Below are 12,410 nucleotides of genomic sequence, written 5' to 3'. Positions count from 1 at the left end.
ATTTAATTTTTTGATTTACCTCCTCACAGATAATCATGAGATTGATCATGTGGACTGAGATCTGATTGACCGATTCTACCCCTTTTAAAAAAAATAGGGATTTACTAAATGCATAGGACTATTTATTTATGAAATTAGATCAAATTACCACTCGAAGTTTCAATCATGTAATTTTTGTTATTATTCATACATAATATTATGAAAATTTAGTAACATATCTTTATTTTTTTTATATAAATGCTAGATGACTTTAAATTTTCAAGGTAGATATCATTTATTTTAGTATCATAACGACTATTTATTAGAGATAAGTTTGTTGAAGTGCAATTTCTTTTATATTATTAATTGTAGAATAAATAATGATGCAAGGAGGAAAAGTATAACTTTATAATAAAGTGATGACATCAAAATTTTCTTCTCGTGATGTGATCGATTCTGTAAAGAATAATACGTGTCAAAGAACTCATCGAGAGTTATCCCACAGAGACCTTGAGATGCTTAAGTTAGATTTGATAGGAAAAATATAATAAAGTATATGAGATCATAGAGTAACATCATCATCTCCCTTATATATTGAGAGAAGAGTTCGTGATACAGAATTAACCTCAAAACATTTCAGTTCAACCCTAAACAACCATAATTCCCACTAAAACCTTTAATTAACCTCTCTATACAACACACAACTTTCAACTAGAAATGGTTTCGATCTACACAAACTGTTTTAGCATCCAAACTTGTTACTAAACTTCTTTTTCCCCAACAATCCATCATCGTGATTGATAGGATTGCAAGACATCCACTTCAAGGATGCTTATGCAAAAGCACCATATTTAGATCCAAAAGGAGGAATCTTTCACCTGAAACACTGAAAAAGTCAGTGATTAAGTTCATCACCATCGAACCATTAATCCATGCCGATCTACCAGACAGATATTATAAGCTATGATTAGTGCCATAATCCTGTTTAAAAATGGCTGAGTTAAAAGGTTGGTGCATGAGCCACAAGCACCGAACGTTCATATATAATATTCTGTGAATTCTTGTCTGTCATCTACCTTCAACTAGTAAAGCAAAGTAAAGCTAAAGTTGTGCTAGCTCGATCGTCTCTATCCTCCCCCTCGCTTTCACTTTATTTTTGCGTTGCATTATTGTTCATGAGGAAAACACACACCTATCGACTTTTGTACACCAACGTGGATCTCTGTCCTTCATTCAAGCATCTCCACATGCTTCCAATGTCGGCAATTCGGACATGTCGACTCTCCGGATCGAGCTTTGTGTGAAAGAAGTAAGGTGGAATGCATATTTTCATGAGCTTTATCTAGTCACCAGGCCAGCTAAAGTAGAGTGGATTGTGCAGCAGTGACGTGGGAGTTAGTGAACAGGGAAGAAAAGTGGGGAGGAATCTCTTTGGATCCTGCCATCCCACACTTTCACCTTGTTCATCTTCTCCTCACACCATTGCAGCTGCTCTGGGCTGATCTCAGGCATCCTCAAAACTCTGGAGACGATCTTCATGTCAGTTAAGCCCATGAGCACGTCCATCTCTTGTTTCCCTTTCACCCTCTGCCTTTTCAGGCATCTTCTCGGCCTCAGCATATCTTTGAGCGTCATCTTGCTCTGAAAATATATATCGAGTCATCAGCAGCCAGCACTACAAGGACTTTGTTAGCGAGTTAAGCAGTCTGAATTGAAAGATGATTGATTGATGGCTCACATTCTTGTTAGTTTTCTTGAGGAAATGGAGATGATTTGGGTCCGCTGAGCTTGTTTTTCTCTTGATGATGAGAGCTTTCAGCATCTGGCAAGGTGTCTCCTTGTCTGCCTTGAGGAAGATCATGAAGGTTCGGATCGCGTCTTCGAGAATCCGTAGGAACTCTTCGGATGAAACCATTTCCTCTTTGCCCAATTCATCTGCTTCTGTATCTTGATAATTAATCGAGGAAACCAAGTTAACGCTTGCAACTATGAACGCACAGTTAGCGCTTGCAGATTCTGAAACAGTACCTCGGAATTCAGGAACTTGTAGCAATTTTGGAGAAAAGATCCTCGTTCGAGCGAATACTTCGGGCCTACGACCACGCTCGTAAGGCTCATTCTCGATGAATCGTTGCAGGAGGACTTGGAACTGCTGGAATTGCTCAGCTATCCACGCAGTGCAACAAGATTTTTGATCGCTTTCTGATCCTTTGGAATTCTTTTGCCGGAAGTAGTTGTAGTTCCAGCTGAGAGCTTCCCAAGCTAGGCAAACCTGAGCCACGTAGACGCATTCCAACTCTCGATAAGGATCTCGATGGCTTGTCTGCTTCTTGTTTTGTTTGTGAATTATTCTTTGCGATATCGATCTCGTTTGGTACTTTAACGATCTAAACGTTTCTGAACATTTGCAGAAACCTAAGTATCCATATTTGGTGCATCTACATGAAGAAACTGGATGAACATACCTGCTTCAGTGAGTTTCTGTGCGCAGATTCGATCGAAGAACATCATCTCCTCGTCGTACTTCCGGAACAATGTGTAGGTTTCCCAGTGAGATGAACTCCTGCGCGACGAAGATGAAAAGGGGCATTCGGTCACTGAATCGCTGAAGATCGCAGAGCTTCTCCATTCCATGGAGCTCTTTGAAGTGGAATCACTTGTAAGAGAAGCACCCAACGTGTGCTCTTCAAGCTTAAACTTTTTACTGTCAAACTGTTCTGCTTTGTTCACATCGAACACCACTTTCTCCTTCTTTGCCATTTCTTCCTCTTTATCATCCTCCTCCTTCTGCTCAAACTCAGCTTCCTCTTCATGATCCGACAAAGAATCTCCAATTTCAACATGGTCTTCATCTTCATCAGCGCAACGAAGATCAATTAGTTAGAATTCAAGACTAAATTTCTGCTTAAGGAATCTACAGGACGCACCTTTAACAGTCCCAGATATCACTCCACGATCTTCGAGGTGACCATCAACTATTTCCTTTTCTGCTTCTTCAGGTAACGGATCACTGACGAAGCCTTCGCCGTAAAAAAAGAACAGGCTTTCTTCACTGCTAAAGACGCCGGAAGCGTCGAACTCCTCGTTCTCGGAGCAGGATCCGTGGATCACTGCTTCGCCTTCTCCGGCCACAAGATGGGTGCACCTGCAACTGGAATTAATGCCGATCAGTATAAACTAACAACAAAAGAGAGAGGAAAAGGGATGATGATGATGATGAACCGACGAAATAGCTAGCGAGCTAGCTAGGCACCTTTGGTGGCGGGCTGTGGATGACTCGGCGAGGAGATGGACGAAGAGCTTGGTGAGGAGGAAGCCAAGGAGGTGGAGGAGGGTGAGGAAAGTGGAGGCATGGAGGAGGAGGAAGAGGAGAACCATCACAGTACTAGTGCTGCTGCCGGCTCGGCCATGGGAATCGGAGACAAAAAGTATGAGACTGACGTTGTGCATGCATTTAACGGGAGACGACGGTGGCATTTGCTGTGGCGGTGTGAACAAGTCCGCTGATTGCTATTACTGCTGCTGCTTTATGCAAGGAAAATTTTGAGAAATATGAATGAACTTATATTATTAGTCATACGATTTTGATATTCTACACGACTTCCTTGTAGATACACCATCGATCACGCACCAGATCTAATCGTCCAAATGTGAAAATACACAGTATTCCACCTCCCCGACCCCAGCCGCTTTCGGCCGCCCTCACCGCGCCATCCGGCCACTGTTGGCCGTCGGTCTGAGTCCGATCGACGTGCCACTCGTCGGTGCGTCATCCGGCATCGGATTCCGACTGGATTGTGATCGAAATCCGACACAATTTGATCAAAAATGCGGCCGACAATGGTGCGCGTCGATTTCCGACCAAATCGCGATTGGATTCCAACCAAATCACGACCGAGAAAGGGCCGTCATCGCACGCCGATCCTTCCCCGACCGGTCTCCGACCGCAATTTAGTCAAAAATGGCACGTGCCACTGTCGGACGCATTCCGATCAAATTGCGTCAGATTCCGACCACAATTCGATCGTAATCCGACGCCGATCCGGTTCGGCGGTCGACAGTGGCCGAACGGCGCGGCAAGGGCGGTAGAGTCAATTGTGTCGCGCACGGGGTCGTGTAGTACAGATCGCACAAAATATCAGATCTTATTAATCATCTATATGAGACAGAAGCCTTTAAGGTGATTAACTTTCAACATTTATAAATAAAAAAAATAAAAGAATAAACAAATTGTTTGCAACTTTGGAAGGCAAGGACACCAGGATTGCTACAGGGAACAGTTCACTTCTCTTTCTTTTCCTCGGTTGCTTCTACGACGAGATGAGCTGCAGGAACACTGAACCACCACTCTCTGAATCTTCTTGTCAATTTCTCAGTGCTCCCCCTTCTTGGTGGTGAATCCCGTGTGAATATTTCAAGAAATGCCATTAAGAGTATAAGCTTCATAGGTAGCAGAGCAACCGCCAATGCGATTAAAACCAGAATAAATATGGCTTTATTTGCTGCCTGTTAGGGACAATCAAACAGTTAAGAATGGTAGCATCCAGGTGATGCAGATAATAATAAATAGAAATTATCAAACAGTGAAGAAGAAAATAGAAACCTGGGTAGGAACAGCCAGTAGCAAAGCTCGTAATTTTAAAAGAATAATATTTCCATCCTGGACCAACTCTTCGAGTTGAGAGATGGCATTCTGAACTGCCAATATCTGCTCCATTGTGTTCATAGCAGGTGGAGCCTTTACCATAAGCTCATCGATTGGCTTTCCTTGATTACTAATTCGAGTGAGCAACATGAAGATAACAAGAAATACAAGTAGCAGAACAAGAACATATCTTAGCCATTCCCTGCACGACCCAAATGTGAAGCAAATGATGATCATTTGTAATCTGTCTGAAATGTAGCTTCAATGCTTTAATTTTGTCAATATGTCAAAAAAATTGCATTGAATATGCGGTAAAAGTAGGGAAAAAATCTAAAAGAAACGGGACACATGGAACAGAAATCATAGATATGTCTACTGTACTTAGGTCCTATGTAGTATAGTAAAATAGATTTATGTTTTTTTAATTAATTTTTCATATAGTCCATAGCATGTGATGCAAGATTTCATAACCAAGACCAAAAAAAACACATGTCCCTTTTTACATGAAGATGGTATCCAAACCAAGGTTTAAAACAAACTGAAAAGCCTATGGCTCTACTTGGTATAAGAATAAGCATCTGATAGGCAATTAGTTGGTAATAACATCCAAAGGTCATCTTTTTTGGAACTTGTATTTGAAGCAGATTGCCTGCCCAAGAGGACTAAGCAACAAACAAATAATTCTAGCAGCATATTAAATGAACTGTCATTTCATTTTTCATTCCTTTGCTTGAAAATACTATCTAATTTTCTCTGTTTTTTCTTCATTCCTTCTATTATACTCCAATTATAATCTGTTCAAAAGACACACCCCCTTCACTTAGAATCATCATATGGAACCATAACCTGAGATTTTCCTATTTCAGCAAAAAACTTTTGGTGTATAATTGTCTAAATCTGATGTCCGGTATGGATCTTCCAATGTGCATGCTGATGGAGATAGAGGGCACAATTCTATGATTTGATGGATTAAAATTTTATTTTGCTGGTTGTGGTAAAACTTCTAGTTCTCCAGTCAACTCGCCCACAAAACAACCCAAAAAAAATAGAACATTGCATCAGAGACTGGAGGCTTCTTCTGAGGTGCCAAAGCTTCCACAATGTGAAATGAGGTCAGCAAATCTTCCCTGATGTGGTATGAGGTTGGCAAATCTTTTTGATGTGTTTCAGGTTTGATCAAGGTTGAATTGAGTCCTTTAGCTAATGAATGTAGGTTTCAGCAAGGAATCCCAATATTGCAAGTCCTTCAGCTAGTATTCCTACAATGAGAAAGCGTCTTCGAGGTATGCTACTGACTCTTCTTCCTCGTTTGCTCACCCAATCGCATCAATTCTTCTCTTCCTCCACCTCTTTGACCTCGTTCTCCTCTTCCCCTACCTCATTCTCCTCTTCCTCTACCTTGTTCACTTCATTCTCCTTCACCCCTGCCTCATTTCCCTCTTCCTCGACTTTATTTGTCCGCATTGTTCTCCTATTCTTTTCCCTCATCATCCTTCATTCTCTAAATTATTATCTTGGTCTTATTTTGAAATTAAATTAAGGTAAATTTTTAATACATGGAGAGTATTGGGGAACTTTTCAAAATTCTAAAAATATATCACTGGCTAAAACTTTAAGTAGCCATCAACATAATTATCAAAGTTGTGTAAAACCAAGTTACTTGGAGTTTACTACATGCATCAGTTGATCTCTATGCAAGTTTATAATACTAACATCTTTTAACAAATTAGTAATCTTGTGCTTCATATACCTATATCTACACCACTTACCACACCTACTACTACTGAACTCTAGGTTTCTGTTAACGTTCATTACAAGTGTACATTCGTAGACCGAGACATCTTCTACTTCAAGACCTACTAAAGACTCTCTTAACCGCCAGTCATCTACTGTTCCACTTACCTACTAAATCGAATTTCTTGGCTAACTCAAAGCTATTGTGCCATGAACCAGCATCATGCTGCAGGCTCCAGCAGTACAACATGATCTATATTTTAAGTAGGTTTCAGTCTTAAATATATATTTTACAGTAATTACTGCAAATGCTAACAGAAACTGAATCTGGTGATCATTCATAGTAACAAACTTTCTGTAGATATTTCTATTATTCCTCTCAAAAAAGATAGCTATTCTGATATCAAATGCTAACAAAAACTCATAAAGCAAATCAGGTGATCTTTCATAGATCATAAACTTATAAAATTAAATGTCTGTAAAATATAATGATGGTGGTGGACATAAACACAGCCAAAAAACTAATTTCAGATTCTTGTGTATTAAATATCCAGCATCGATCAATTACCAGAAAAAGTAGTAGAATCAAACCTGAAAATTATGAAACAAGATAAAGAACAGAAAATAGTGGACTTAATGGGTTCATCCCAACGCGCCATAGAAATAAGGAAATCCTGCAGTTTAATCATGGGTTGAAGTAGCTCCTGCGAGATTAAAAGATTCAAAGAATTAACTAATTAGCAACTATTATTAAAATGATAACACAAATGACATCCAAAAGACTCATTGTTAACACCATCTAACATGCAAATAGGCTTCAACTAACATTCATAAATACAGGAATAACTACTTTGTTCTACAAAGATAAAAACAAAATCAATCAATGTTAAAATCTCGAGTTGTGTCAAAGTTTCAATTTTTGACTGAAATGATATGGTGTCAATATTGTGCCGACATTCTGACTCAGTGTAGGTGACAAATTGGAAGTAAAAGAAGAAAGAAAATGAAGAAAAATAATAATTATATATCTAAGTTCAGATTTTTTTTTGTCCCATTTGAAATGGTATTGTTTTGATATTATGTTGTATGAATCCAAACTACAAATTTCAATTCATCTTGGCGTGTGTTGTAGTATATCAGGGGGTATCAAGTGTCTGCATGATATGATATTCATCAACATGATTGACATAACAACATAGAGACAGGAGAGATTACTTGCGTCGAGTGGTATCAAATTTTAGTAATTTATCAAAATAATTATTTTGACCATGTCGCCCAACATGGTATGAGGTTTCAAATTATAAAATCAACCCAAAAATATGTTTATGGGTTAAAATAGAAAGGGAGAGATGAACAAATAAGCATCTAGCAAGAGGATTTATTTTTTATCTTTCTGTCACTAGTCAAAACGTTACAAGAGCAAAACCTGTTTGAATGAGGACCAGACAGATGGAAGAATACAAGAGAAGAGAAACTATAACTGATTGGGAGATAGGGACTTACATATGAGCCTAATGTCCTTTCACTATCTTTTGCAACCAATGTTTGGCATATAGATCAAGAATTCAAGATGGTCACAGATTGATAGGAAAAAAGATATATAAGATCAATTTATGATTGGTTGACAGCATTAAGTTGTATAGACAACAACAAACAAAAAGCAAGTGTAGTACCTTCATCACTGCCAACTTAGCATCAAGACCATCTACTTTGACTCCATTTATTGATGCTTGTGCTTTTTCTAAGTGTTTATAGTTAATTCTGGCATCATTGACAGCCCTTTCTAAAGAAGTTCTCTCCCCAACAACTATTTCACCGACAAGAAGCTTGTTTCCCATCGAAATTTGTGACACAAGCCCTAGATTTGATAAAATTCCCAAAGCAGATAAAGAATACATTCCATTTCCAGAATTGGATTGATTAGTCCGGTCCAATCTCCGAGAGGCTATCATACTAGCTAGTGTTTCTAATATTACATCACCTCCTGGAAACTGATCACATAGATTGAACATCAGAAGTGTCTCATATTTGACATGAGCTGACAAAACTAAATCTTGAATGGCTTGCACCCGCAGGACACCAAGGACAGCTTTTGAAAGAGTTTCTTCTTTCTCAACACCTTCAATTGCATGTTTCTCAATAAATCTATGTGCATACAGAACTTCTCGCATAATAGCTAGCCAGTAATCACGGCGAAAATGACCTGTAAGCTCGGGAAACTCCATGATCACAGGTTCTAATCTAAAAGGAAGATAGAAAATTGTATTACATTACTACAATGAGATATTCTCCAACAACTAAATAGATACCATAGTCAAATAAAAAAAGGGATATTCAAAATAAGTTCAGTATTACAACTTGATATAGGGACTCACAGAGATATTGACTTGTACATAACAGCTTTATCAAAAAGACGGGAACCCCAGGGCCCAGTCAGTTCAGGTTTGATACTCTGTTTCAGATCATCTGCAAGCTCATATACCTTTGGTTTATCAAAGGTCACAACTCGTAGTGCTTCGAAATAGAGAGCATGGTCTGTCAGGATTAATCTCCCTGAACAGATTTAGTGAAACAGTAGATTTCCATAATCATACAATGAGGAACTCTCAAAAATCAAAATCATAAGAGGTGCTTAAAGTAAGCTGACTTGATGGAGCATAGACAACCCATATATCTTTACATTCCAGATTAACTAAAGCAAAGTGGATTATCAGAAGATGTACCAGGCCTTGTAGCAGTTCCTATGTGTTCAAGCACTGGTTGCGTGGTCAATGTTCCATCCACCTCAAGTATCCTTTCTTCTCTACGGTGGCGAAGATCTGAAAGAAGAGGTGAATCAGACTGGGTTTTCATCTTCTTTATCGCTCTGCAGAAGGAATAGAAAAAAGGGATAAGTTGTGCATTATATTTTCAAATCTACAACAGAGTATAAGATGCCATAGATAAGTAAAACTTAAATTAAAGGGAAATGGTCCCATGACATGTATACTACATGCAGAGCAAGGCACCATGTAATACAGATACTCGAACATTAAATTAAGCTACTCCTACTGTCACACAGACAATGGCATTGAAATTCAACTTTGTTTGTCATAGTTCCTGGAGCAATAATTCTTCTAAAAAGTAAAAAAGAAAAAACATGATAGAAGGTATAACAAAATCATTGTGATAGGATTAACACCATTTCATAAATCATAATTTCTTCTAATTCATAATGATATCACTTCTTCCATAAGAAAAAAATAATACATAGAGAACAGAAGATCATAGTTCCATCATAAATAGAAGGAAATCAACATCCCAAGTATCCAAAAGATATACCAGGAATAACATGTTAGAACATTAATAAGAAAATTCCACTCCGGACAATGATATTTCATTAAATTAAAGCACATTTTTGTGACATCTCAACTAAATTTTTTGATGAAGTTACTTAAAGATAAATATGAAAGTTAGAAAGAGTGTCTTCCAAAGAAAGAAAGCTAATCAATTGGCGTGATGTTAGGTTTGAGTTTTTTTTTTTTTTTTTAATAAAAAAAAATGGGATTAGTCTGTATTGGATTGCTAGATTCAGTAGTTATGTGTACTTACTCTGTTGTTTGGGTTATTTAAATCCTACTATTTGAGTTAGTTTCATTGACTTGTTTCTTATTCTATATTATCATGCATGCGAATAAGAAGAACAATAAACTAAATTTAATCACAGGATGAGCTAACGGTGTTCATCTCTGAGAATAATTCATCAAGATAAATCCCTTCGAAACAGATTTTAAGGGGAGGTGGGTGTCATCCTTACATTCCACTCTTACAATGGGAGGCATAATAACTTATCTCGTTAAATGTTTATGTAGTGTGTTAGTATAGATCGAAGCATAGAATTGGTTTAAGTTTATTAAACCAACTGTCGGTTCATGGCTCATTAATGAACATGGAGTGATAACTAACTGCATAAACAACCAAATGATAAACAAAAGAAACACCAGCAATGCATGATAGCATTTGTAAATCAGATTCCTTCCTTTTAGATGCAAAGGTACCTGTCTAATGCACCTAGATATTTCTCATAGATTGCAAAAGTAAGTCGACCTCCAGTTGAAGAAGTGAGCACATCAAAGAGATCGGTACAGGTAACTACATCTGCAATGATAGGAATGGCAGGTGCTATCCTAGAAAAGGCTTCAAATCCAGTAGTTCTCTCAGCCACCTATGATAAAGCCAAGACAGTGAATTGACAACCAAAAAGGAACCACTTGTCCAGCCATAATCAATCACACAACTATAAGAAAGATGAAAATGGATCTTCACCTTGAGTGTGGGCTGACTTGCCGCTGAAGGAGCTTCCCAGGCTATCATCATATCAAATGCTAACCGCCGAAAGGCCTTGTCTGACAGGTGGCCAGAGACTTGAGTATACAGAGCAAGGGTTCTAAAGCAAGAGTATTCCAAGAAGTTTCTTGCATAATTTGAGGAACTCCTTATAGTTTCTGATGCTTCTGAATTAAAATTGCTTTGAAGCTCATCCATAGTAACATTGAGAATTCTGCAACGAGATAGAAGCAAAAAATATATAAACAAATAAAACTGCTGAAGGTAAATTGTCTTATCATATGATATACTCTATCTTCCTGTTAACTAGGGCACTAAGAGGCCAAAAGGGATTCTTCTGAGTAGCAAAATATTACTAATATGAAGCCAAAGTGTCCGTCTTGACAATGAATAAGGAAAAAAAATCAGCAACAGTAGACTAGGTCTGGCACTGCAGTGATTTTAATGGGGAAACAGGTCAGGTTCAGAGATCTAATGGTGAGGCTAGGACAATGAATTTACTAAAATTATATATCCACGATGAGCACTGTTGACAAGATGGTATCATATCTAGCAAAGAAGACTGTGGATTTCAGATTTCTTCATCAAGAAGTTTGGTAAGACCTAACTTGGGCTTGGACAAAAGTTGATTAAGAACCAAACGCTATCTCAAATTGTTCTGTTTACAGTGGAAAGAACCCAGCCAAGAAGCATACTAGCAAAGGATTATATGCTAAGAGATATCACCATTTGATTCCCCTTTTAAATTAATTGAGAGCCAAAATTACTGGCGTGCCAGAACCCAAACACAGTGACACCAAATATATCCCTCATATGCATTAAATGTTGGTGGGCAAACAATCCCAGCATCCAAGAACAATCATGCCTTTACAAATTTATAAGTTATTGTCCCCTTGCCAAAGCTCCAACCATAACCGTGCCTAAAATGAAAAGTTAGCTTTAGGGGATCCCTTTTCAAATAAGAACCAGTGTGTTCCGCACCTCATCCCCTCTGATACTTTGCTAACCTTGGCATTGTTCCAACCGAACTAATATGGGTGTTCTTTCCTGTCCGTGGAATACCCCAAGGAGGTCCTTAACTGTTCATTTAGTTGATGAAAAAAAGGGAACATTTTTCTTTCTCTTCTCGAATTGCATCAAAGATTACTTATTTTCTATCAGTGCAGTCATGAAACTTAATTCAGAGCAATAATATCAGTAACAAGGCAAAAGAGTGAGTTTATCAAGAAAGGCATTGATGAAGACAGTCAAGGTACAGGGAGCAGCGGCCGACGACGACGTTGGCAATGGGAGAAAGGTGAGAGATCCACTTCCTCCGACCGGATGGCGACCGGCACATCTCCTCGACCTCGTCCTCCAGGGAGGTTTCCCGGTTGAGCGCCCATTTTTGCGATGCCTCTCTCACGATCCCTTCGATCAGGTCGCGCGTTTTGTTCATCATCGCCATCTCTTCCGTAACGATCGATCAAGGAACCTCCTGTTATCGAATCCCAAATCTGTTCCGCGGCAGTAAACAATTCACCTCGAAGACCATGCTCCCGCTTCCTAACACATTTCTCGATGCGAAAGGGATGCGATCTCTACTCCTCCTCGGAGGCAGGCACCGGCCCTGACAAGATCATTCACACAGCCGGAATCCTGTTTCCCGAGAAAACGCCCAGTCGCCATCTCCAAAAATGTCCCTCTATTCTAACCAATTGCAATTCAGCCCTTGAAACACTCGATT

At 38.8% G+C, this 12,410-nt stretch overlaps 2 protein-coding genes across 2 annotated transcripts; both read right to left on the bottom strand.

Annotated features, from left to right (window-relative positions):
* Nucleotides 1-999: 999 nt before the first annotated feature.
* LOC141820699 (uncharacterized) lies at nucleotides 1,000-3,456 on the bottom strand. The gene is made up of 6 exons (XM_074708068.1): nucleotides 3,233-3,456; nucleotides 2,907-3,124; nucleotides 2,445-2,831; nucleotides 2,008-2,376; nucleotides 1,718-1,926; nucleotides 1,000-1,620 (listed from the first exon to the last, which is right to left on the bottom strand). The coding sequence occupies exons 1-6, from the start codon at nucleotides 3,454-3,456 to the stop codon at nucleotides 1,375-1,377; spliced, it is 1,653 nt and encodes a 550-aa protein (XP_074564169.1). The 3' UTR covers nucleotides 1,000-1,374.
* A 717-nt stretch (nucleotides 3,457-4,173) lies between these two features.
* LOC141820672 (uncharacterized) lies at nucleotides 4,174-12,302 on the bottom strand. The gene is made up of 9 exons (XM_074708032.1): nucleotides 11,941-12,302; nucleotides 10,664-10,898; nucleotides 10,396-10,562; nucleotides 9,082-9,224; nucleotides 8,734-8,911; nucleotides 8,032-8,599; nucleotides 6,950-7,062; nucleotides 4,583-4,826; nucleotides 4,174-4,485 (listed from the first exon to the last, which is right to left on the bottom strand). The coding sequence occupies exons 1-9, from the start codon at nucleotides 12,129-12,131 to the stop codon at nucleotides 4,261-4,263; spliced, it is 2,064 nt and encodes a 687-aa protein (XP_074564133.1). The 5' UTR covers nucleotides 12,132-12,302; the 3' UTR covers nucleotides 4,174-4,260.
* Nucleotides 12,303-12,410: the final 108 nt, after the last annotated feature.

The sequence above is a fragment of the Curcuma longa genome, unplaced genomic scaffold, assembly GCF_044706935.1.
Source record: "Curcuma longa cultivar G26 ecotype Majalengka, Jawa Barat unplaced genomic scaffold, ITB_CL_G26_1.1 utg509_np1212_2302976_RagTag, whole genome shotgun sequence".
In the NCBI taxonomy this organism is placed as follows: Eukaryota; Viridiplantae; Streptophyta; class Magnoliopsida; order Zingiberales; family Zingiberaceae; genus Curcuma; species Curcuma longa.
Note: the sequence above shows the minus strand (reverse complement) of the source record. Positions and strands in the feature narration are given on the sequence as shown.

What these genes read in the sequence shown, in the direction of transcription:
- LOC141820699 (XM_074708068.1), bottom strand. Translation starts at nt 3,456, where the DNA reads ATGCCACCGTCGTCTCCCGTTAAATGCATGCACAACGTCAGTCTCATA. An exon ending in GATATCTGGGACTGTTAAAG is followed by an intron (nt 2,832 to 2,906) that starts GTGCGTCCTGTA and finishes GCGCTGATGAAG; the next exon opens with ATGAAGACCATGTTGAAATT. An exon ending in TCAAGAAAACTAACAAGAAT is followed by an intron (nt 1,621 to 1,717) that starts GTGAGCCATCAA and finishes ATATATTTTCAG; the next exon opens with AGCAAGATGACGCTCAAAGA.
- LOC141820672 (XM_074708032.1), bottom strand. Translation starts at nt 12,131, where the DNA reads ATGGCGATGATGAACAAAACGCGCGACCTGATCGAAGGGATCGTGAGA. An exon ending in TATCTAGGTGCATTAGACAG is followed by an intron (nt 9,225 to 10,395) that starts GTACCTTTGCAT and finishes TTCCTTCTGCAG; the next exon opens with AGCGATAAAGAAGATGAAAA. An exon ending in CTAAGTTGGCAGTGATGAAG is followed by an intron (nt 7,063 to 8,031) that starts GTACTACACTTG and finishes TTAATCTCGCAG; the next exon opens with GAGCTACTTCAACCCATGAT.